The sequence below is a fragment of the Rhinolophus hipposideros genome, assembly GCF_964194185.1.
Source record: "Rhinolophus hipposideros genome assembly, chromosome: 17".
NCBI lineage: Eukaryota > Metazoa > Chordata > Mammalia > Chiroptera > Rhinolophidae > Rhinolophus > Rhinolophus hipposideros.
This window is the reverse complement of record NC_138063.1, coordinates 56,683,904-56,708,991: the sequence shown is the minus strand read 5'-3', so window position 1 is coordinate 56,708,991 and position 25,088 is coordinate 56,683,904. Positions and strand designations below refer to the sequence as shown.

At 36.3% G+C, this 25,088-nt stretch overlaps 1 protein-coding gene across 3 annotated transcripts in view; it reads left to right on the top strand.

Annotated features, from left to right (window-relative positions):
- Nucleotides 1–25,088, top strand: part of TXNRD3 (thioredoxin reductase 3) — a 67,647-nt gene that overhangs the window by 31,852 nt on the left and 10,707 nt on the right. For 2 of the 3 annotated variants that reach the window (XM_081078040.1, XM_081078038.1), the window contains exons 7-14: nucleotides 312–454; nucleotides 1,890–2,005; nucleotides 3,171–3,396; nucleotides 4,613–4,705; nucleotides 10,619–10,695; nucleotides 12,726–12,882; nucleotides 17,181–17,288; nucleotides 21,585–21,680. In XM_081078040.1, coding sequence (XP_080934166.1) covers nucleotides 312–454; nucleotides 1,890–2,005; nucleotides 3,171–3,396; nucleotides 4,613–4,705; nucleotides 10,619–10,695; nucleotides 12,726–12,882; nucleotides 17,181–17,288; nucleotides 21,585–21,680 — 1,016 coding nt within the window. The remainder of the gene's footprint in view (nucleotides 1–311; nucleotides 455–1,889; nucleotides 2,006–3,170; nucleotides 3,397–4,612; nucleotides 4,706–10,618; nucleotides 10,696–12,725; nucleotides 12,883–17,180; nucleotides 17,289–21,584; nucleotides 21,681–25,088) is intronic. The other variant, XM_081078039.1, reaches the window with a different exon arrangement.

The window sequence follows — 25,088 nt, the reverse complement described above, 5'->3', positions numbered from 1 at the left end:
TGTGAAAGTGTCATTGGGTGTTCCTGAGTAGAGGTTATCTTCCTGCCTCATGTCTTTGCGGGCACAACCATAGAAGGGCCAGTTTTCCCCATTCTCTCCTCTATGGATTTTTTTTTTTCCAGTTTTCTTCTTTTCAGAATTATGCTTTTTTGCATGTTTTGTAACATAAACCATAACTGGTATGAAAAAGATTTAAGTTGCTAATTCTTGATTCTTAAGCATTATATCACGTGGCTCATGTGTGGTTATATATAATTTACCATTTACAGTAAAATTGACTTTATGCCCTCACCCTGATTATTTATTTTCAGCGAAGCACAACTGGGAGACCATGACAGAAGCGATTCAGAACCACATCGGCTCTCTCAATTGGAGTTACAGGGTGTCTTTGAGGGAGAAGGCTGTGACCTATGTAAATTCCTATGGAGAATTTGTCGAACATCATAAAATAAAGGTACAGTTTGAGTATTTTACCTTGTTCGTTTCTTTTCCTTACTAGTGTTTGTACTTGCCTTGAACTAAAATTCCATGTCACATGTTAAGGACTATAGCTAGTGCTTTTGCATGTACAGCCATGCATGCACATGTATTTCCCCCACTGTGGATTGCACACATCTGGCTAAATTAAAGAAATTGCCTTTTAAAGAACTTTTAATTTAAAGTTATTTGCCTTTTGATTTCATTACCATCTTGAAAGAGAAAATGTTTAAACAGTTCAAAGTTTAAATAGTAAAGAGATCAAAATTTTAGCTGTTAATTCTTTTTTAAAATTACCTAGAATTCCAATATATTACTCATAAAAACATTAATAAAAGTAGTATAAGAATTAGTGTAGTTTATAAATTTATATTTGTAAGTTTATGTATTATAAGGTCAATATGTAAGAAAAATGAGACCATTTTGATGAACACAAAAATTTTAAATTGGAGTTATGAAAGATAGTCAAATACTATCCTCAACACCTAGTTCATTTTTTTCCTTTTTCTTTTTCATAGTTCATTTTTATATTCTGCTTTCGTAGCACAGCATGTGATGACCTTGACAGGATTTGAGGTTATTTTGTAATCATTTGTTGTCTCTAGAAAGGTATGAGGTAGTCCATTTAAAGCTGCCCCTTTGGACTATATCTGGGCTAATTCGAATTGCATCATCTACATGAAACAGTAGAAATACAAGTCAGTCAGTTTTATTCCTCAAGATGTCATGTGCAGAGTCCATTGAATAAGCCAATCTTTTCGAGAAACTTCAGATTCCTCCTATTTCACCTTCACAGTCAGCACTTTTGGTCTGTTTCAGGTCTCTTTTTATATCACCCCCTTGTTTAAATACCTTTATTGCTTTTTGAATTTTTAAAATGCAAATGTATTTATGATTTACTTGTAAAATGGAAAATAAACAATGACCAGCCTTTATTGATTCTCCATAGCTTGGAGTTTTAGAATGGCACAGAAGGGTCTTTACATTCGGCGCTAATCTGTGTGACTTTACGTCTGATATCTACCCTCCTCTCCTGTCACTCTGGCTGCTTGCTGTTTCCCGTACAACAGCTGCTTTCAGGCCTGTGTGCATTTCTATATGTACTGTTTTGTCTTTAGGTTTCCATTCCTCTCAAATCTTTTCACTTTCCTCATCTCCACTTAAAATGTCACTACTTTTGAAGCCATTCTTGAGGCTTTCCAGTCCCCTATTCAACTCCCAGTGTGGTCTTTCGGTTAATATTTTATAAAGACTTCTGTTTTCTGTGGTGATGCTTGTCACACTGCATTATTGTTTTTGCACATTGTTCCTGTTGATGGGAAGCTCCATAGAGGGCACTAATTAGTTTGTGCATGGTGTTTGGTACTCTGTGGTGTTTGTTGAAAAATGAAATTTACTTTTTTTTTTTTAAGGCAACCAATAGAAAAGGACAGGAAACTTGTTATACTGCTGCAAAATTTGTCATAGCAACAGGTGAAAGGCCACGGTATTTAGGAATCCAAGGAGACAAAGAATACTGTATTACTAGGTAAGATTAAATAGGCCATTTTAACTGTAAATTCTGTTATGTTTTTTGTGTTCTGATTTATTTATTTCCTGTCTTATTTCACAAAGATTTGAATTGATGAGTGATATATACAGTGCAAGAAGCTAAGTAGTTAACATAATGGAACAAAGAGAAAATAAGGATAGGTAAATAATAAAGTCAAATTTACACATAAAAATATGCTATATGTTTCTAGGTAATTGTTATGGGAATTTAGCTCTAAACTTCTTAGAGGCCAAAACAAAGAAGTGAATGCAATTAGCTTTAGGTTTTAGTGTCTATATAATAATCACCTGGAGAATCATGGCTGTTCCTTATACTAAGATTTAATAGGAATCTTCCCTAGATGCTCATAAAGAGGACAGTATATAATGTAGAACACGACTCTCAAAACTTTTTTGACCAGATGCACATTAAGAAATACATTTTAGGGGTGGGGCCGGATGGCTCAGTTGGTTAGAGCTTGAGCTCTGAACAACAGTGTTGCTGGTTTGGTTCCCACGTGGGCCAGTGAGCTGCGCCCTCCACAACTAGATTGAAGACAATGAGCTGCCACAGAGATTCTGGAGGGGGGGCCGGATGGCTCAGTTGGTTAGAGCACGAGCTCTCAACACAAGGTTGCTGGTTCAATTCCCGCATGGGATGGTGGGCTGTGCCCCCTGCAACTAAAGATTGAAAACGGTGACTGGACTTGGAGCTGAGCTGCTCCCTCCACAACTAGATTGAAGGACAGTGACTTGGAGATGATGGGCCCTGGAGAAACACACTGTTCCCCAATATTCCCCAATAAATTTTTTTAAAAAAGAAAGAAAAACATTTTTGTTGCACTGTTCTTCAGGTGAACACACACACATGCACACGCACACCAGTATTCTTATCACGTATAACATAGTCTCATATTTTCTGTTCTTTTTTTTTTTTAAACTTTGCTGTGATCCATTAATTTGATTTTGAAAAATCTAAAGTATACTTCTTACTACACAGGAGACACTTTACAAACTCCAAAAGGCTGTTTCTTTTAGTGTTTCTTCATTTAAGCCCCCAAATACAATTTAGCCAACAAAAGACCATTATATATTGAAACCTAAAAAACCCATTTCGTTTCTATTGCCTACATAGTTTTTTTTTTTGTATTTTTCTTTTTCAGTGATGACCTTTTTTCTCTGCCTTATTGCCCTGGCAAAACGTTAGTAGTAGGTGCATCTTATGTGGCTCTGGAATGTGCAGGATTTCTCGCTGGCATTGGCTTAGATGTCACAGTTATGGTGCGTTCAATCCTTCTTCGTGGGTTTGATCAAGAAATGGCAGAGAAAGTGGGTTCCTACATGGAACAACATGGTGTTAAATTCTTAAGAAAATTTATACCAGTGATGGTGAGTCTGAATGACATTTGGAATTCCTTTTTACTAACGTTAGCCTTTTATTTTACCCCTCCTTCATTGGTCTGTACAATATGAAACCTTAAAGATAGTTTTCCTACTCCAAATCTACAAAAGATAGTGTTCCCACCCCATTTGTCCCTGTCTTTTCTTCCTCTCATATGGAGGTGTCCTTGCTCCTCTCAGCCCAGTTCCTTCTTCTCTCACTGTTCTTCTCACCTGTTCAAGGGATATCCCACCTTCAGCCTAGTCATCATCTTTCTTCGTCTATCATGCCCTTTAGTGTCTCTGATCTTTAAATGCATAAGCCTCCTTCCCCTGTCTGCCTTTCTGGGTGGGTTCCAATGTTTCTTTTCACCTTTATAAGAAAACTTCCATTCACACTACTTCATTTTTTACCTCATTTCACACTACTGACGATTCTCAGCTGCTTCCATTCCTGCTACTTTGAAATTGCTTGTTGACATCTATAGCAAACTCCCTGCTGTCAAAGTCAATGGTCACATCTCTGTTCTTACCTTACTGGGCCTCTGGCAACATTCTTTCCATTTGAAACACTCTTCCTTTCTCAACTTCTCTGAACCCACAGCTTATGGTTCCACATGTACGTAAATATCAAAAGTACCTGGTCCCTCTTCACTTCACTGCCCTTTTTACCTGGTCAGTCTTCTTTAGGTCCATACTTTGTTATCTCAATCCTAATAGCTCTCAAATTTATATATCTTGCACAGGCGTCTCTCCTGAACTCCACACTGATTTGTACAGCTGCCTACTGGATGTCTTCACTTGAAGTCCTCATAAGCATTTCAAATTTAACAAGACAAAAATGAAACTCTTGATTTTCTATCTAAATATATTCCCCTGCTAATCTTTCTGGCCTATATCAGTACTCATAAATGATATATAGCCCACACAATTTATTAAGCCAACACCTAGAAAGCATCCCTTCATTCTTCCTTTTATGCTACCTCCACCTAATCCATTAATTTATTTCTACTTCCAAAACTTACCTTGGGACAGTCCTTTTTTCTCTATGTCTACTTAGTCCAAAACACTAAGTACATACACACGTGTATACATACACACACTACTTACACACACACACACACACACACACACTCTCTCTCTCTCTCTCTCACGTGTATACCCTATGACCCATTTATTTTCTGTCCCCTTTTGATAAAGTCATTGCATTATTTATCCTTACTAGGTTCAACAGTTGGAGAAAGGTCCACCCGGAAAGCTGAAAGTGGTGGCTAAATCCACTGAAGGACCAGAAACAATGGAAGGAGTATATAACACAGTAAGTTTTTATTTTATAAGCAGTAAGTGGTTAAACACACTCATAAATTACCACAGATGAAGCTTATGGGAAAATTATACCATGCTTAATACTTTTTTGTTTTGTTTTGATTTTTTGTAAGAATATAAAAAATATAGAAGGTAGTTAGTCTGTTGCTATTTGATAGTAGTACATGAAGAATACTATGGTGAAATACAGGTGTTTGTATAACTATGCATAGAACAAAATCTGGAAGCAGATAGACCTGGCTGTACTTACTTCAGGAGCATTAGATATACATTTCTGAATTTGAACATTTTTACAATCAACATTAAATCTATTTTATAATAAAATTTCACTTTCAAAAAATAAACAATGTAAAATCTCCAAAAAGTCTGAATAGTCCATGGACTATTCTGGATGGCAACAATTCTAATTTAAACTGATGATGTTTGGATGCCAATGTTTCTTTTATAAATTGTAGTTTATAGTTTTAACATACACTGTATATTTATGTTTTATTAGGTTGGTGCAAAAGTAATTGCGATTTGAAAGGTTAAAAATAATTGCAAAAACCGCAATTACTTTTACACCAACCTAATATGTATTCTTATGTAGATGATTTCTTTTAGTTACAACAGGAAACAACATAAAATCAACAAAGCCAAAAAATGTATAATAAAACCAAAAAAACTCTTCTTTGATCATTTATCCTTACATTATTTTGGATTTTCTTTGTACACATTGATATTATTTGTGAATAACAACAGGTTTGTTTCCTCTTTTCCACTGTTTTCCTTGTTATTTCTTTTTTTTGCATAAGTGCACTACCGTGTTTCCCCGAAAATGAGACCCAGCCGAACAATCATCTCTAATGCGTCTTTTGGACCAAAAATTAATATAAGACCCAGTATTGTATTGTGTTGTATTGTATTGTATTGTATTGTATTTGTAATTATACTCAGTGTTATAGTAAAATTTTTGCTCCATTTTCCTCTGGGAAATTTCTTGTTTTGCTCCAAAAGAAGACTCATTAGAGCTGATAGTCTGGCTAGGTCTTATTTTCGGGGAAACATGGTAGCAAGCCCTCCAGCACAGTATTAACCGGGAATGGCCGTGGCAGACGTTCTTGTCTTGTTCTTGATATCAAAGGAAAGTATTCAGTATTTCATTATGTAAAGAATCATGTTACCTGTAGGGTTTTGGTAGATATTCTTAATCAGGTCAAAGAAATTCTTTTCTATTTCTTGTTTGCTAAGGGTTTTTTGGTTATTTGGGTTTTCTTTGTGTTTGTTTTTTTTAAATCATGAGCGGGGCAATTGAGATCTCGCGTCACGGCAATTGTTATCAGTTTGGCTCAAATAAATTCTTACAAAAATTCTCAAAAGAAAACAAAAAACAAAACAAAATAAAAAATATCATGAGTGGATGAGTTCAGTTGTAATAATGTTCCTTTTGTACCTGTTGTTGATCAAAATTTTTTTCTTTAATTTGTTAATGTCTTGAGTTACACTGATTTTCTAATCTTCATTCAACTTTATATTCCTGGTATAAACCCAACTTGGTAGAGGTCCTTTTTATATATTGTTGAATTTGTTTATTAAGAATTTTTGCATTATATTCATTGGCTTATAATTTCCTTTCACATACTAAACTTTTCAGATTTTGGTATCAAGTTTATTCTAGCTCATGAAAGAAGTTTTGGAGTATATTCCTTATTTTTATGTTCTCTGGAAGCATTTATGTAAAGTAATATGAGAGCGTTCTTTGTATGTTTGATTGAATTTACTGATGCAACCATCTTGGTCTAGAATTTTCTATCTATCTATCTATCTAATCTATCTTTCTATTTTATCTAATCTATCTATTGAGAGAGAGAGAGAAAAAGATATTTGACCACTAATTCATTTTTTTTAATAGTTGAAGGAATTTTAAGGCTTTCTATTTTTTCTTCGTTACTTTTGAATAGTTACATTTTTTAGGAATTAGTCTATCTAAGTTGTCAAACATTGGTATAAAGTTGTTCGCAATATCTAAATTTGTAAATTATTTATTTTTGTAATGAGGTATAATTTACATGTAGTAAAATGCACAGATCTTAGATGTTCTATCAGTTTGACAAATACACGTTTCTGTAATCCACACTCCTTTGAAGGTAACTAAACATTTCTGTGAGTTTAGAAAGCTCTCATATTTCTTTCTACTCCCTGACCCTAAGCAACGCTATTCTGATTTTGTCATCATAGACTAGTTTTGCCTATTCTTGACATCAAAGAAATGAAACTGTATAGTAGGAACTCCTTGATATCTGGCTTCTTTTATTCAGAATGATGTTTTTAAGATTCAGCTATGTTGTTGTGTGTATCAGTAGTTCTTTTTATTGTATGAATTGTATGAATATACACTTATATGATTATACCACAGTTTATTCATTTTCCTGTGGGTAGACACCTAGGATGTTTTCAGTTTAGGCTAATTTTGACTTAAACTCCTATGAAGATTTATAGTATAAAGCCTTTTGTGGCCATATATTTTCATTTCTCATGAGTAAATAAATACCTAAGAGTGAAACTGCTTGATCCTAACATAATTCCTATGTTTAACTTTTTGAGAAACTGCCAAACAACTTCTAAATCATTGTGTCATTTTACATTTCTGTCAGCCATGCATAAGAGTTTTGCTTGTTCCATACCCTTACTAACATTTTGGGTTGGCTGGCTTTTTCATTTTAAGTATTCTAGTACACGTGTAGTGATGTCTTATGGTTTTCATTTGCATCTTTCTGATGACTAATGATATTGAGCGATTTTGTATGTGTTTATTGGTCATTGATATATTTTCCCTTATGAAGTGTCTGTTTGAATCTTTGTGTTATTATTTGTTGGGTTATTTGAACTTTTATTCTTGAATTGCAGGACTTCTGTATATATCTTGGATATATTCCTTTTTCAGATATATGTACTGTGAATATTTTCTTCCTACCTATGATGTGCCTACTTATTTTTTATGGCCTCTTTTGATGAATAATAGTTTTAAATTTTTTATAAAATCCAGTTTATCAGTTTTTTAATTTTATGGTTAATGCTTTCTGTGTGCTCCAAGAATTCTTTGCTTACTCAAAGATTGTGAAGATATTCTCCTATATTTTCTTCTTGAAGCTTTATAGTTTTATGTTTGGGACTGTAACCCATCTTGAATTCATTTTTGTTTATGGTGTGAGGTAGGAATTGAGGTCCTTTTTCTTCCATATGGGTATTCAGTACCATTTGTTGAAAACACTTCCCTTTCTCCATTAAATTGCTTTGATGCCTTTTTTGAAATCATTTTACAGTTCAACTGTCAGTCTGTTTCTGCACTCTATACTCCATTGACCATTTATCTCCTTTAACCAGCATCACGTTGTTTCATTGTGTGTGTGTGTGTGTGTGTGTGTGTGTGTGTGTGTGTGTGTTTTAAAAAGCAATAATGTTTTATTGTGATCAGGAGAGTGGCCTGCATGAGGTGCTGGGTGCGCCGAGCGTAAGGGTGGTCTGGAGGCCAGCTCCGAGGCCTCCTCAGATAATACTTCTGGGAACGGGTAAAGAAGTCATGGCAAGCTACTGCCAAGTCACCAATAAGATTAAGAAATTCTTGGAAATCTAGCTGCCCTTCACAGTTGAGTCATCATGCAGTCAGGGACACCAGGGTCCTTCTGGTTCTTTGTGAAGGCAGCTAGTTCTATATTCATGAAGGTTAGGAACTCAGTCTTGGAGAGATTGCACTTGTTCCTGACCTTTCCAGCATACTTTTGGAAAACAGCAATCAGAGACTTGATGCACTGCTCTGTCTCTGTAGGGCTGGACATTTTTGCCATGTGAGAGTGGAGAGAGGCACGGAGGCTGTGAGCTGGGAGTGGTGCGGTGAGCTCTGCCTGGTGGCTCCACAGTGTTTTGATTATCGAAGCTTATAGTAAATTGTAGACCAGGTAAAGTCCTCCAAGTTTAGTTCCTTTACATTTCCATATAAATTTTTAAAATAGCTTGCTAATTTTTATTTTTTTAAAGCCTGCCAAGATTTTGATTGGGATTGTATTGTACAGATCAGTTTAGAAGAACTAACATGTTAATAATATTGATATTTCCAGTACATGAACTTCTTATATCGTTTCTTATTTACGTGTTCTTTAGTTTCTTTCAGCAATATATTGTTTTGCTCTAGAGGTCTTTCATATATTTTGCTGAATTTATCATGAATATTGATGTTTTTAAGCTATTGTAAATGGTATTTTTAAGTTTTTAACTTTCAATGGTTAGTTGGTAGTATATGAAAATACAAATGAGTTTTGTATATTGACCTTGTAGATTCTTAGGATTTATGTCTGCATATAAAACCAGTTTGGTTTCTTCTTTCCAATCTGCATGCTTTTTATTTCTTTTTCTTGCTTTGTTGCGCTGGTCACGACCTCCAGCATAGTGCTGAACAGAAATTGTGAGTGTGCATCTTCGGGTGACCTTAGGCATTCAGTCTTTCATGATTGCTAGGATGTAAGCTTTTTTACAAATGCCTTATATCAGGTTGGGAAGTTTTCTTTTATTCTTGGTGTGCTGAGAATTAAAAGCCTCAAAGAATGTTAAGTTTTGTCAAATGCTGTTTTCATATCTGGGATGATTAAATTGTTTTCTCCTTTATTCTGTTAATATGGTGAATTAAATTGATTGATTTTTTGCATGTTAAACCAAATTTGTATTTTTGGGACAAACCTCACTTGGTCATGATCAATTATCCTTTTTACATATTTTTATATTTGATTTGCTATGATTTTGTTAAGGATTTTGCATCTATCTTCTTGAGGATATTTGCTTATAATTTTATTTAAATATCCTTGTTTGATTTTGGTGTCAGATGTTTATGCTGGCCTCATAAAAAGGAGTTTGGGAAGGTTCCCTCCTTTTTTTCTAGAAGAGTTTGTGTACCAGTATTATTTCTTACTTACGCGTTCAGTAGACTTTACCAGTGAAGTCATCTGGGTCTGGAGTTAATTTATGGGAAGTTTATAAACTGTGAATTCAGTTTCCTTGATGAATATAGAGGATATTAGTCTAATAGTGCTGCCATAACCAAATACTACTGACTGGGTGCTTTAGGCAAAGGGAATTTCGTTTCTTACAGTTCTGGAGGCTAGAAGTCTGAAATCAAGGTGTCAGCAGATTTGGTTTCTTCTGAGGCCTCATTGGATCGCAGATGGTCGCCTTCTCCCTGTGTCCTCACATGATCACTCCTCAGTCTGTGTTATGAGTGTCTTAATTGCTCTTTCTATAAGGACACTAGTCACATTGGATCAGGGTCTGCCCTAATGACCTCATTTTACCTTAATTACCTCTTTAAAGGTTCTTTCTCCAAATAGTCACTTTCTGAGGTATTGGGGGTTAGGGCTTCAACATATCAATTTTGGGGGGGACGTGATTTAGCACACAACCTAAGGTTATTCAGATTTGTGTGTAAGTTTGGTAAATTGTGTCTTTCAAGGAGTCTATTTCGGGAATGTAATGTACAGCATGGTGACTATAGTTAACAATACTATATTATATATTTGAAAGTTGCTAAGAGAGTAGATCTTAAAAGTTCTCGTCACAAGAAAAAAAATGTAATTATGTATGGTGATAGATGTTGACTGGACTTACCGTGCTGATCATTTTGCAATATATACAAAGATCGACTCATTTTGTTATACACCTGAAACTAACATAATGTTATATAACAACTATACCTCAATTAAAAAAAACGCGTTTTGACCTCAAAAAATAAGGGATATATTTCATCTAAGCTGTCAAATGTATTGGCATAGGGCATTCCTAATAGTTACTAGCCTTTTAATGTCTGAAGGATCTATAGAGATGTTCCCGCTTTCATTCTTTATGCTGCTGATTTGTATTTTTGATCTTTCTCTAAATATAGGTTTTGTTAGCAATTGGTCGTGACTCCTGTACAAGGAAAATAGGCTTGGAGAAGATCGGTGTCAAAATCAATGAGAAGTATGTACATGTGGGATTATTGCACTATTGTTGCACAAAGCAAAATATTTCTACAGATCACCTCTTAGAAATTTTCATTTAATTGCTGAGATGCAAATTTGTAATGCTTTATATTTATTTTACATTTTTTTATCAGTTTCAGGTCTACAAAGAAACATAATAGTTAGACATTTATACCCCTCACAAAGTGATAACCCCACTTCCTCAAGCTACTACCCCTCTGACATCTTATATAACTGTTACAATACCACTGACTATATTCTTTATGCTATACTTCACCTTCTGTGACCACACACACACACACACACACACACACACCCATATATTTAATTATAGTTGACACACAATATTATTCTACTTCAACTTTAGGTGTACAAGCACATTGGTCATGCATTACTATAGTCTATGAAGTAATCCCCTTGAGAAGTCCATTGCCCATCTGGCACCTTACATAATCTTTATAACATTGTTTATTCCCCATACTGTATATCCCCATGACTATATTCTGTCTACTAATTTGCACTGTAATCCCTTCACCTTCTCCTCCATCGCCTTCCCCCTCCCATCTAGCAACCAACAGTTTCTTTTTCTGTATCTCTGAGTCTATTTCCATTTTGTTTGCTCATTTATTCTGTTTTTTAGATTTCACATATAAAAGTGAGATCATATGGTATTTGCCTTTCTCATTCTGACTTATTTTACTTAACATAATATTCTCAGGGTCCATCCATGTTGTTGCAGATTTCATTCTTTTTTATGGCCAAGTAATACTCCCTGAAACTAATTTCTAAAGAAGTTAGACTACAAAAAAAAAAGAAGAAGAAATGAACAAAAGATACATGAAAAACATGGATGAATCTCAAAATAATCATTGAGAGTAAAGGAAGCCAGGCCAAAAAAGAGGACATATACTAAAAGATTCCAATTATATAACACTGTAGACAATGAAAACTAACAGAAACAGAAAGTAAATAAGTGGTTATCTGAGGAAAGGACCTAGGAAGGGCAGAGGGAGGGATTATAAAGAGTAGGAGGAAACTTTGGGGATGATACATGGTTTCACAGATGTGTGCATACACATGTCAAAACTCACCAAATTGTACCAAATATACTTCAATAAAACTGTTAAAATGAAAAAATATAAATTTATTTTACGGTAAATACAGACCTAGCTCTGTGTTACCAATTTTTCATGAATCAGTAACTTTATTTATTGTATGTCTTAAAGAATTCTTGCATGATTTTAAAAAATAATTGTGGAAATTTATTCACCTACTATCTGATTTAGAGTAAATTTTTATGTCCTTGGTGAAGCAAGGAGAAAAATTTCAAAGCTCTAAGTGTAGTTCTGGGGGAAATCTGGCGATCTCATCATTCAAGAAAACGAGCATGGTTTCATCAACCAGCAATGTGTTTTCTTTTGGAACTACAGAAAACCTTGTTATTATAAGCCATTGGTCTTACAGACAGTTGATGACCTGAGGTGCATGAGTTCTTAGAGAGAGATCTTTTCTCTGTGTATTTAGTCTCTGTCTCTTGGAATAGTGTTAGTCATCTAGTAATCTACCGTGTTTCCCCGAAAATAAGACCTAGCTGGACAATCAGCTCTAATGTGTCTTTTGGAGCAAAAATTAATATAAGACCCGGTATTATGTTATATTATGTTGTATTGTGTTGTACTGTGTTGTACTGTGTTGTATATATTATATTATATTATATTATATTATATTATATTATATTATATTATATTATGTTAATATATTATTATATTATATATATTATATTGATATGATATGATATATATGATATATGATATGATATGATATGATGATATGATTCCTGGTCTTATATAAGTAAAATAAGTCTTATTATAGTAAAATAAGTCTTATTATAGTAAAATAAGACCGGGTCTTATATTAATTTTTGCTCCAAAAGTCACATTAGAGCTGATTGTCTGGCTAGGTCTTATTTTTGGGGAAACGTGGTAGAGTTAGTCATAATATATGTTTTTCCCTTCCAAAATCTACCAGGAGTGGCAAGATACCAGTAAACGATATGGAACAGACCAATGTGCCCTATGTTTATGCTATCGGGGATGTTCTGGAGGGTAAACTTGAACTCACTCCTGTTGCCATTCAGGCGGGCAAGCTGTTGGCTCGAAGACTTTTTGGGGATCGTTTAGAAAAGGTAAATTTCTTGCTATTGTTTTTGAGATAATATCTAAATAAAAATTATGACTTTAAAAAATCAGTACAAATAATACTTGTGTGCTTGTTTTGCAAGTAAAGGTTTCTTCACAGATAAATCATTTACAGTTGACTTACTATTTGGTAATGGTTTTCAATCAATATTTTTAAAATATCTGCTATGTGTAAGATGTTGTGTTGGGTGATATACAAAGGACAGACATGGTTCCAGCACCAAGGGGCTAGATAGGTGGGGCTCATGAGTAGGGCAAAGAGCAGTTAATTCTGAATGAAGGGATTAGAAGAGGCCTCCCAGATGGATGGTTGCACTTTCACAGATTAAGATGGGCACTCAGACTGGATCAGGGTGCTGGCCCTGGCTTCATTGCCTACTTGGTGTGTGAACCTGGTCAAATCGTTTCACTGCAAAACTGATGGTGTGAATCAGGTGATTTCTGCAGTCTCCTCCACTTTTCATACTCTGATCAAAGATTTGGGATGGGCTTTGTAGAATAATTCAAAATTGAAGAGGCAAAGGGCTTTTTTGATAAGTGGATAACACATATAAAATCCCCAGGCTCAGCGTGTTTGGTTTGTTCTAGGAGTATGAGGAAACTCTGGAGTTCACAGATGAGGGGGTCATACTCTGCTGTACCCAGAGAACTGCAGACATGGACATGTGGAGGTGTTGGCGGGTGATGAACCACAGCTAGGGAGATGGTTTTACTGGGTAGGTGTCAGAAATGCTGAATGTTCTGTTGCACACAAAGGATTGTCCCTCCCACAATACTTACAGCATTCTGGGGTGTATGCAGGAAGAGCAGTTGGTCATAGAGGAGTACAGTTGTAAATGAGGCTGGAAATTGATTTGATGCCAGATCATAAGAAATCTTTGATGGCACAGTAAAGAATTAGTAGGGCCTTCTCTAAGCAGTAGGAGCTGTTGAAGACCTTTATTTCCCCCAACTTTTCATTTAGAAAGATGTCAAATCATACAAAGAATAGTAACAATCACCCCTATTACCCATTCACCCCAATTCCCCAGTTATTCACACTGACATTTTTGTTCTCTCCTTTGGTGAAGATGTATATATGTGTGTACATAAATGCATGTACATTTTTTGGACTCAGCTTTTTGAAATAAGTCACAGACATCAATGATGTTTTTGCTCCTAAATACTTTAGCATGTATCTCCTAAGAACAAGGATATTCACCTGCATAACCACAATTACATTATGGTAGCTGAGAAATTCAACAAAAATGTAGTAATACAGTGGTACCTTGGTTTTCGAATGTTTCCGTTGACCAACGTTTTGGTTTATGAACGCCGTAAATTTTATGGATCTATGGTATCATTAGACAGTAAAATTCATGCTAAATTTGCAGTTTTAGGGGTTGATTTTAAAGGTCTGGAACGGATCCATACATTTTGCATTAGTTTTTATGGGGGAAACAGTGCCTCGGTTTTTGAACGTTTCAGAACTAGGTCTTCCGGAATGGATTACGTTTGAAAACCGAGGTACCACTGTGTGGGGACAGAGTCCCAGAGAGTAGTTTCCAGGCTCTCAGTCTCACGTGGAAAGTTGCTGGCTATGGGTAGTAGATGGCCATCAGCTGTGGCTAATTGACCATCAGCTGTTACCAGTTAGCCAATTAGCCCCTGATATAACTGCCGCGGCTGCGTTGGTTGGTTGAGTCGGTAGATCGGCAGGCAGAGAAGCGGACAGCAGGTTGCAGGTCGTGTGACTCCAGCCTCCAGTGAGACTATAGTGGTATGACTCCCCTACCTATGGCTCTGTGGGTGTTCCTTTTTGGCCTAGCCATATCCTGTGTTCTTATGTCGGAAGCGAGACTAGAGGTCCCAAAGGCCGCCCTGCATTACAAATGGCTCAGGGAGCAGGGTCTCCCGCACTACACACTGTATTCAGTTCCTCAGTTGTCCATTAAGTGTGTGTATGCATGTGTTTTGATACACATAGTACATGGCTCTTCTAATTCCTAAGTCTCTCTTACTCTGATACAGCTGCTGCCTTTATTTACCTGTTTGTTTGCTTGTTTTACTTTTCATGACTTTGACTTTTGATGAATCCACATGTCTCACATTTTGAATTTCTCTGATTGGTCTTGCATGATTAGGGTCAGATGAAAAGTTTTAGGCACATATTCTTCATAAGGGATTCTGTGCACTGCTTATTTCATCACCCCAGGTGCCTTGTAAGGTTGTGAATGAAAATCTCATGTACATGTGGAGGTCTTGGTGGATGAGGGGCACCTGGGCACGTGGCTCTGCTGACATTAATGGGTGGGGGCAGGAATACTAAATGTTTAAAGAAGAATTATCCCGTCCAAAGTGCAATAGCATTTCAAGGATGTGGAAGCAGAGTAGTTGCCTAATGTTTTAAGAAGTGAGTCAGGGTAGCCATGGGGTGGAGAGATTAGAAGACAGACCAGTGTGTATGTAGAAAGAGAGAGGGTAAAGATATAGGACTGAAAAGAAGGCTACAGGTAGGGAGAGATGAAGTGAAGTTCAAGTGGAGGAGGTAGTATAAGATGTGGAGAAAGTGTTTTAGATGAAAGGTAGGAAAGTTGAGAAATTGTTGATTTTTCTTAATTGATATAAAACCGGAAACAAAGACATCTGTTGAAAATGAGGCTTCCACTGTAAGCCATGGATTAGGGGGTCAGCTGCTGGTCAGTAAAAAATTTGATGAGCATTTGAGGGACTAAGAGAAGTCAGAAAATACTAAGGCAGTCCACATGGTTATGTGATTTTTGTCCAGCCATATTGGAAAAAAAAGAACACAAATGCTTAGCTGACCCATGGTTTCCAGGTTAGCAAACATGATATGGGATTACAGCATTTTAAGTGAAAGACTCTAGGCTGATGTATAATGTACACAAATCACCTTGTTGCTGCAGGGATACTTGGTGGTGTTTTGTTGTGTTTTCCTTCTGAGTAAAATAGAAACTCACTCAATCTAGGCAAACTGAGGGAGATTATTGTAACGATCACACAGATGAGTAAGTCAAATCACATAGTGACTTGGAACAACGACTGTGTTAGGGCTGGGCTTCACTACAGTTGGAGCAGGGCTGGATCTGGGGTCATGGCTGCTCTGGGGCCCCAGCACAAGGGTGCAGGCTTCACTGGGTTCCCTTCTGTTAGCCTAACTTGGCTACAACTCTGAAAGCGTGTTTATTTCTGTCCCACTACCACCTGGGGGAATGCTTCCTTTGCTCCTAGTTCATTTTCCTGCAAAATAATTTGATTGACTCAGCTCACCTTTTCCTGCATGGATTTCTGGCTAGCTTATGCATTACCTTTCTTTGGGTTAGATGTCACCCCTGACCTAATCACCTGTAACTTATTGAGTTGGGGGGGACATGTAGTGCTGTGGGCAGTGTCATCCACAATACTGCATGGCGGGCTGTGGATGGGCAGACACAGAGAGCTTCATCTCTGGTTATACTCTCCATTCTTTCTCTGGCCCTGCACACTGCTTTCTCTCCACACATACAGTTTTAATGATGCGTCTGCCAATGTGTTCCAACTCTTCTCCACACAGTCACAAACACACTCTCTCCTCCAGGCAGGGAGGCCACCTGTGGGCTCGCTTTCCCACAGGCAGTTGCATACAGCTGCTGGAAGATAATGTGTAGGGTTCAGAGTCTGCAGTCTTCCTGTGCAATCCACTTGTGCTGTGCCTCAGTCTGATAAAACCTCTGAAGGGAATCCGTCGTACCCACAGGACTCATGAGATCCTGGCCCCATATTAGCTCCCCAGTAAACATATGCCATTGCCTCTGGATGCTCCAGGGCAGCCACTCAGCCCCACACTGTTGAGCTGCTGCTTTGCTCAGCATTTCAGTGGCACTGTTAAATGAAATGACTAAGGGTGGTCTCAGCTTCCAGTGAAATAGTGTAATTTTCGGTCACTGGTACTCCAGGAAACTAGCTTCCAGAATCATGGGGTTGGAGAAAAACATTTTAGAAAGTGTGTAGGGACAAAGAAGTGCACCACTTCCACCTCTACTACATAGTTTTCAAACTGGAAGTCTAAGGTTGGGGCTCTGAGAGAGCTAGTCCCATGCAGTGGTTGCTGGCCAGCACATGCTCTATAACGTGGAGTCGAGCTCACCCCATCTCCTTTAGTGTAACTTAGAATTCCCTGAAATGGTTATGTTTCAGAATCAGTTACACTGAACTGGACTTACTTATTTCCTTTTATGAATGTATGCAATACAGATTTTATTAAAAATATCACAAAATAAAAACATGTAATTTGTTTATCTTGCAGTGTGATTACATTAATGTTCCAACTACAGTGTTTACTCCTCTGGAATACGGCTGCTGTGGATTATCTGAAGAGAAAGCTATTGAAGTATATAAAAAAGAAAATCTGGAAGTAAGATTGTGTTTTATTGTTCACTTTCTAAGAATTTCTCTTTTAATCAACTGTCTTCTCACTCAATTTTTATTTTATCATTTTGCAAGTTATAATGGTTACATTGTAGGAAATCATCTTATTTTAGGAATATTAGAAATTAATTTAAACCCTGTCTCTCTGCGAACTAATAATAATACAGTTGGGGAAAGAGATGTATAATTTATACATTAGGATTTTTGAATTACAAATAACAAACATCTCCTTGAGTAAGCTTATACAAGGAAGTACAAGTTATTATGAGATCTTTTGGGAATGCAGGAATGTATCTAGTCCTTAGGAACAGAAAAGCGCCAGGAATTGGAAGACTATCTCAATTCTTTCTTTTACTTGCTTGAGGTTTATGTGTATGTTTGTGTGTATGCAGGTGCTTCATTCTGTTCCTGCAGACAGACTTTATTGGCCCCTGGAATACACATATGTACATAGCAGCCAAAATATAGCCTTTTTTCTGCTTCTAAATTTATCTGGTAGTTCTGGTCTTACTAGGAAGAACTGATTGACTCACCATTTTCAGTCTCAATTCTAAATTATGAGAGAGGACCTTTGATTGGTCCGAGTTGGGTCAGCCGTCCAACCATTTCCATTTGGTATGTTGGTAGCCAGACTCACGGCTTGTCAATATGGCTCTGGGGGCCTACGCTATCAATGGACTCTAGATGGGGAAGGTAGGCAGTTCCCAGGGTTGTCAGCTTTTTGTGGGCTGTGGGCAATTCAGACTTCTACAGAGATGTCTTCTACACGTTTATTTCCACCTACCCTTTACCCCTACCCTGTTCAATCACAAGAAACTTAAAAATATTTTCTTACATTTTGGTGGGTGGTTTGAGTGGCTTTTTTCTGCACACCCTACCAACGTATGAGGGATGGGGGGGATAAAGAGTTGGAGGATTATTACTACTTGAGGTTTTAAGTAAAAGAGAATCAAAACCTCGAGTCCTCTCCCTTAAAGATATTTTATTACTGGGAATTACTTTAAACCATGGCAGTGATACTTACCTAGTTAAATACACCTAGTCTAATGACTTACTGAAACTCTTTTTACACTTCTGGTGTAGGGAAAATGTATGATTAAAACTTCATAATGTTTTTGCAGATGATTGTTTTCAGTGAGACACTTAAATGTTTTAGAGGACATTGTGTGATCAGTGTCTATAACTTCTTGTGATGATGAGCCATCTTGTCTTCAGTGGTGAATTTCCATTTGGGTGTCAGAAAATTGATGGCAATAATTATGAATTTACCACTTAGTTGTAAAACTTTTTGAAATTGAGAAATTAAAACATAAAGACAGAAAGAATATAGAAGGCCATACCTCAGTTAAAGAAATATCTTTATATTAATAGTAAAAAAGTTCCCCAAGTTTGTGGGACTTGTTTAAGGTCTTCAGCCTAAGGTTCACTGCACATCAACTCACCTACTATATATATATATATATATATATATATATATATATATATATATATATATATATATATATGCTTCCTACTACCTGACTACAAGAGGGAGAATTGAGAGATATTTTTCACATTCTCTTAAAAGGGTCATTGAGATGTGGTGAATATATATATATAAATATAAATATATATATATACATATATATATATATATGGTGAGTTGATTATATGTATGTGTGTGTGTGTATATATACATATATATATATATATATATATACACACATACATATATATGACAGGATCTCTCAAAAATATATATATATATATATATGATATTTTTCAAGTGAGGAAATCAAAGGTAAAAAGAGAATGAGGGTAGAAAGAATAAAATGGTGTTAGAAGAAAGGTTAATTTGTTGGTTCAGAAAATGAATGCTATAAAGTCCTATAGACTTGCTTTAGGATTAAGCTGAAAATTGAATTTAACTCTTAAGCTTCCTACTACCTGACTACAAGAGGGATAATTGAGAGATATTTTTCACATTCTCATAAAAGGGGCATTGAGATGTGGTGAATAATATCCTCAAAACATCCCTTTAGTAAATACCATAATGGATTTTATAGAACTGTTTCTTATTAGATCCAGAACTGTAGTCCCATGACATAATGCCAAAGCACAGTAAAATAAAAAAATAAATCTTAAAGGGGTCAGAATAGGGCTGTGCTCTCTGGTGGCCTGACTTAATACAAAATTTTAGTGTACAGGCATGCCTCAGAGGTATTGTGGGTTCGGTTCCACACCTCCACAATAAAGCAAGTACGTATTGCAAAAAAGCCAGTCCCATGAATTTTTTGGTTTCCTAGTGCATATAAAAGTTATGTTTTGTCGCGTCCCACGCAACAAGGGCAGTGAGGGTGCGAGAGGGGGCGGTTTGGGTTAAGTTTTTAAGAAAGAAACAAACAGAGACTTAATGCAGTTAAATCTCTCAGAAGGCCAGGGGTCTCTCAGCCTCAGAGGACTGGAGCCCAGAATAAAGCCAACTGGAGGCTTTTATTGATAAGCATGCAAGGGAGTAGCAGTGTTTTTGGCACGGTCTGTGAGACTCACTTATCACGTTATAGAAACATCCCAAACCTATTATGTTGATCTTCAAACAGCCGAAGCACAAGGTCCCATGATATCTTACCTAAGGTATGTACCTTCTCAGGGTCAAGTCTCTCATATTGTAACAGCTCCGTTGAGATAAGTGGAGAGAACTGATCTTTGTTGTCCTCATGACTTCTCTCACAAACAGCTGCAAGGGAAAAGCCAGGGCCGGCAACAGACTTTCCCAGGCAGGGGGAAGGGGAGGCAAGGCCCCTTCCCTTATTTTTCTAAGGTAGCTCATTAGGGGTCCCCACTCGGCTCCGCCTGGCTTAGATTGTATCTCCCGTGAGATATCTTACCCGTCTTTGGCTGCAAACCATTTTTTGGGGACCAGACAGAGAGACATAAGGTGTAAACACAAGGATGGAACAGAGTCCCAGAAAGACACAGTCTTACAGACTCTTCTTTCCTTAAGGAAAGACATGGGAGGACAGTTGGCTAGGCTGCTTGCTGTGTGACTACAATGTTTACACTATAATGTAATCTATTAAGTGTGCAGTAGCATTTGTATCTTAGGGAATAGGAGGCCCAAGGAGAGGGAGAAAGAGAGAGAGGAACAGCCAGTCAGTGGAGCAGTGAGAACACACACATTTATCAAATAAGTTTGCCATATTATATGGGAGAAGTCCATGGTGCCACACAACAATTAGAATAGTAACATCAGAGATCACTGATCTCAGATGACCTTAACAAATATAATAATGAAAAAGTTCAAAATATGTGAGAATTACTAAAATGTGACAGAGGCAAAGTGAACAAATTCTGTTAGAAAAATGGCACCAATAGACGCTCCATGCAGGGTTGCCACAAACCTTCACGTAAAAAATGCAGTATCTCTGCAGTACTATGAAGCGAAGCAAAATAAAACAAGGTATGCCTGTACAGTTGGCCCAAATTGTCTTGCTCCTACTGCCTAGCATAACAAGAGAATATCTTGCTGCATATTACTAGCTCGGGAAAAGATCAAAATTCAAAATTGGAATTACCATTTCTACTGAAAGCATATCACTTTCACACCATTGTAAAATCGGGAAATCTTAAGTCGAACTGTTGTAAGTCAGGGCCATCTGCAGTTTAGAAAACATTTCTTATCCTGGCACCAAATATTAATTTGTTGCCTTCTGTATGAAGTGATTACGAGGAACAATACTGGGAAAATGTAGCCACCGCAAGCAGGATGGGGGGCACATTGTATTTTGTTCTGGTTCTTAGGTGATTGAGCCAGATTGAGGAGACTGAGTCGTGCTAGAGTGAAGGCTTTTAAGTAGCATAGGTAATGTTCTTAATATCTTTCAATGGGTTGAACTGTGTCTCCTGCTTTTCCTACATTTGGTTTGAAAATTGAACCTTGTGGGCAGATTGTAAGCTTGTCAAAGGCAGGATCTAAGTCTTTATTTACGTTTTCAGTGTACGCAGAGCCTAATGTATTGCCCTGGATTGTAGTACTCTGTAAATGTGTGAAAATTGTATTTAGTTAATAGATTTTTTTGGACTAACAGCAGAGGAAAACAAAGGTCAGCATACTTGTGGGGCTGGCATTTTAGGAGCTGTGGCTGAGGTGCTCCCATTGGAAACATAAGGTTGGGATCATGAAAATTTAAATTTCTGAAAGCTGTTATAGAGATTATTGTGTTTATATAATTAAAAAGCATATCATGGAGTGGTTTTCTTATATACTAATCTTGGCCTCTTTCTGTCTCTTCTTGTCTTCCAGGTATATCATACTTTTTTCTGGCCTCTTGAGTGGACAGTAGCTGGCAGAGACAACAATATTTGCTATGCAAAGATAATTTGCAATAAATTTAATAATGTATGTAATGTGATTGGAAGCTGAAAAGCTGTAATTTTAAGATGTAGCTTTTATTCTAGTATTTGGGTTTTTATAATCTTTTTAAAAGTAGTTTTCAGGGCAAGGCATACGTCCTTCAAACTGTTACCCAGTTAATGTGTTTGCAGAGGTTGAGTAAATGATAGATTGTAATTGAACCTTCTCAAAAATAGTCATTGAAAGTTGTCTGTTCCCAAATCTATCTAAACTTAGTAGTTTAAAACTAAATGATCTGTGAAAATTTTGATCATTAACTAATAAAATATAAGGTGTATCTTTATGTACATTTGGTAAATTGAATGTGTGTCAAAAAGTCTTTAGAAGGAAACACTTCCACAAAGTGAAAACTAGTTAATTACCTAATTCCTAATGATTCATTAAAGAAGCAGCCGTGGGGTAGAGAGCCCATTGCTGGAGACTTCTGCCTTCCCCATCAGCATGAAACTGATAAACTCTGACACTAATTGTCAGAGTTTAAAGAACAGCTTATTTATAACTTCTTTTATAAAGAACACTGAGTATAGAAAGCAATGTTAACACTTGGTTAACACTTTTTTTTTTAAAGTTTATTGGGCTAACAATTGTTAAAGTTACGTAGATTTCAGGTGTATAATTCTGTATCATCTATAACTTCTATATCATCCGTATCTCACATTATGTGTTCACCACCCAGAGTCAGTTCTCTTTCCATTACCATATATTTGATCCTGTTTAGCCTCTTAAATCCCCTGCCCCACTTACCTTCTGGTAACCACTAAACTGTTGTGTATGTCTATGAGTTTTTGTTTCTTCATTTGTTTGTCTTGTTCTTTTGTTGTTTTCAGTTATATATACCACATATCAGTGAAATCATACGGTTTTCTACTTTGTCTGTCTGACTTATTTCTTTTAGCATTATAATCTCAAAATCCATCCAGGTTGTCACAAATGGTACTATTTCATCTTTTCTTACCACCGAATAGTATTCCATTGTGTACATATACCACAACTTCTTTATCCATTCATCTATTGAAGGACACTTAGGTTGTTTCCATGTCTTGGCCACCGTAAACAAAGCTGCAGTGAACATTGGAGCACCTATCTATGCCTTTATGTATAAATGTTTTCAGATTTTTTGGGGTAGATACCCAGGAGAGGGATTGCTGGGTCATATGGTAATTCTATTCGTAATTTCTTGAGGAACCTCCACACTGCCTTCCATAGTGGCTGCACCAATCTGTATTCCGACCAATAGTATATGAGGGTTCCTTTTTCTCCACAGCCTCTCCAATACTTGTTGCTATTTGTCTTGTTAATGATAACCATTCTAACTGGGGAGAGGTGATAACTCATTGTGGTTTTTATTTACATTTCTCCAATGATTAGTGATGTTGAGCATTTTCTCATATGTCTATATTGGCCATTTGTATGTCCTCTTTGGAGAAATGTCTCCAGGTCCTCCGCCCATTTTTCAATTGGGTTATTTGTTTTTTTGTTGTTGAGTTTCATGAGTTCCTTGTATATTTTGGATATTAGCCCCTTATCAGAGGCACTGTTTGCAAAAATCTTCTCCCATTCAGTTGGTTGCCTCTTTATTTTGTCGATGGTTTCTTTTGCTGTGCAGAAGCTTTTCGGTTTGATAGGGTCCCATTCATTTATTTTAGCTTTTACTTCCCTTGCCGTTGGAGTCAAATTCATAAAATGCTCTTTGAACCCAAGGTCCATAAGTTTAGTACCTATGTTTTCTTCTGTGCAGTTTATTGTTTCATGTCTTATGTTTAGGTCTTTGATCCATTTTGAATTAATTTTGGTACATGGTGACAGATAACAGTCTAGTTTGATTCTTCTGCACGTGACTTTCCAATTCTTCCAGCACCATTTATTGAAGAGACTGCCTTTTCTCCATTATATGTTTTTGGCTTCTTTGTAAAAAATAATCTGTCCATATTTATGTGGGTTTATTTCTGCGTTTTCAATTCTATTGCATTTTTCTGAGTGTCTGTTTTTCTACCAATTCCATACTGTTTGGATTATTATTGCCCTGTAGTACAAGCTGAAGTCAGGAAGTGTGATACCTCCAGCATTCTTCTTTTTTCTTAGGATTGCTTTGGCTATTCGGGGTCTTTTGTGGTTCCATACAAATCTGGTGATTTTTTTTTTCTATTTCTTTAAAAAATTCCATTGGGATTTTGATGGGGATTGGATTAAATCTGTATATTGCTTTGGGTAATATGGCCATTATAATTATGTTGATTCTTCCAATCCATGAACGTGGAATGTCTTTCTATTTCTTTGTGTCTTCTTCAATTTCTTTTATCAATGTCTTATTTTTTTCATTATAGATGGCTTTCACACCCTTGGTTAAGTTTATTCCTAGGTATTTTATTCTTTTTGTTGTAATTGCAAAAGGAATTGTGGTTTTTTTAACTTCTTTTTCTGAGATTTAATTATTAGTATTTAGGAATGCAATGGACTTTTGTGCATTGGTTTTGTAGCCTGTAACTTTACTGTATTCGTTTAATGTTTCTAATACTTTTTTTATGGATTCTTTAGGGCTTTCTATAAATAGCATCATGTAGTCTTCAAGAGGTGACAGTTTAAGTTCTTAATTTTCCATTTGCATGCCTTTTATTTCTTTCTGTTCCCTGATTGCTCTGGCTAAGACTTCCAACTATGTTGAAAAGCAGAGGTGATAAGGGCCAGCCCAGTCATGTTCCTCAACATAGAGCAAAGGGCTTCAGTATTCCACCATTAATTATTTTTATTATTATATTTATTATAATTATTACTTACTAATTATTGATTATTAATTAATTAATTATTACAATTATAATTATTATAATTATTAGGTTTTGTAATTAGCCTTTATTATGTTAAGGTGTTTTCCTTCCATACCTATTTTATTAAGTGTTTGACTATTAAGTGGATGTTGCATCTTGTCAAACGCTTATTCGGCATCTGTTTATATAATCATATGATTTTTTGTCCTTTAATTTGTTTATGTGATGTATCACATTGGTAGACTTGCATATGTTAAACCATACTTGTGCCCTTGGAATGAACTCCACTTGGTCGTGATGTATAATCTTTTTAATGCATTGTTGCATTTGATTTGCTAGAATTTTGTTTAGGATTTTGCATCTGTATTTATCAGAGATATTGGTCTCTAATTTTCCTTCTTTTTTTATTTTATCCTTACCAGGTTTTGGTGTCAGGGTAATGTTGGCCTCATAAAATGAGTTGGAGAGTATTGTCTCTTCTTTAATTTTTTGGAAGAGTTTGAGTAGGACAGGTAAGATCCTCTTTGAATGTTTGGTAGAATTCATTAGTGAAGCCATCTGGTCCCGGACTTTTGCTTTTGGGAAGGTTTCAGATTACTGATTCAATTTCCTTACTGGTGATCTCTCTATT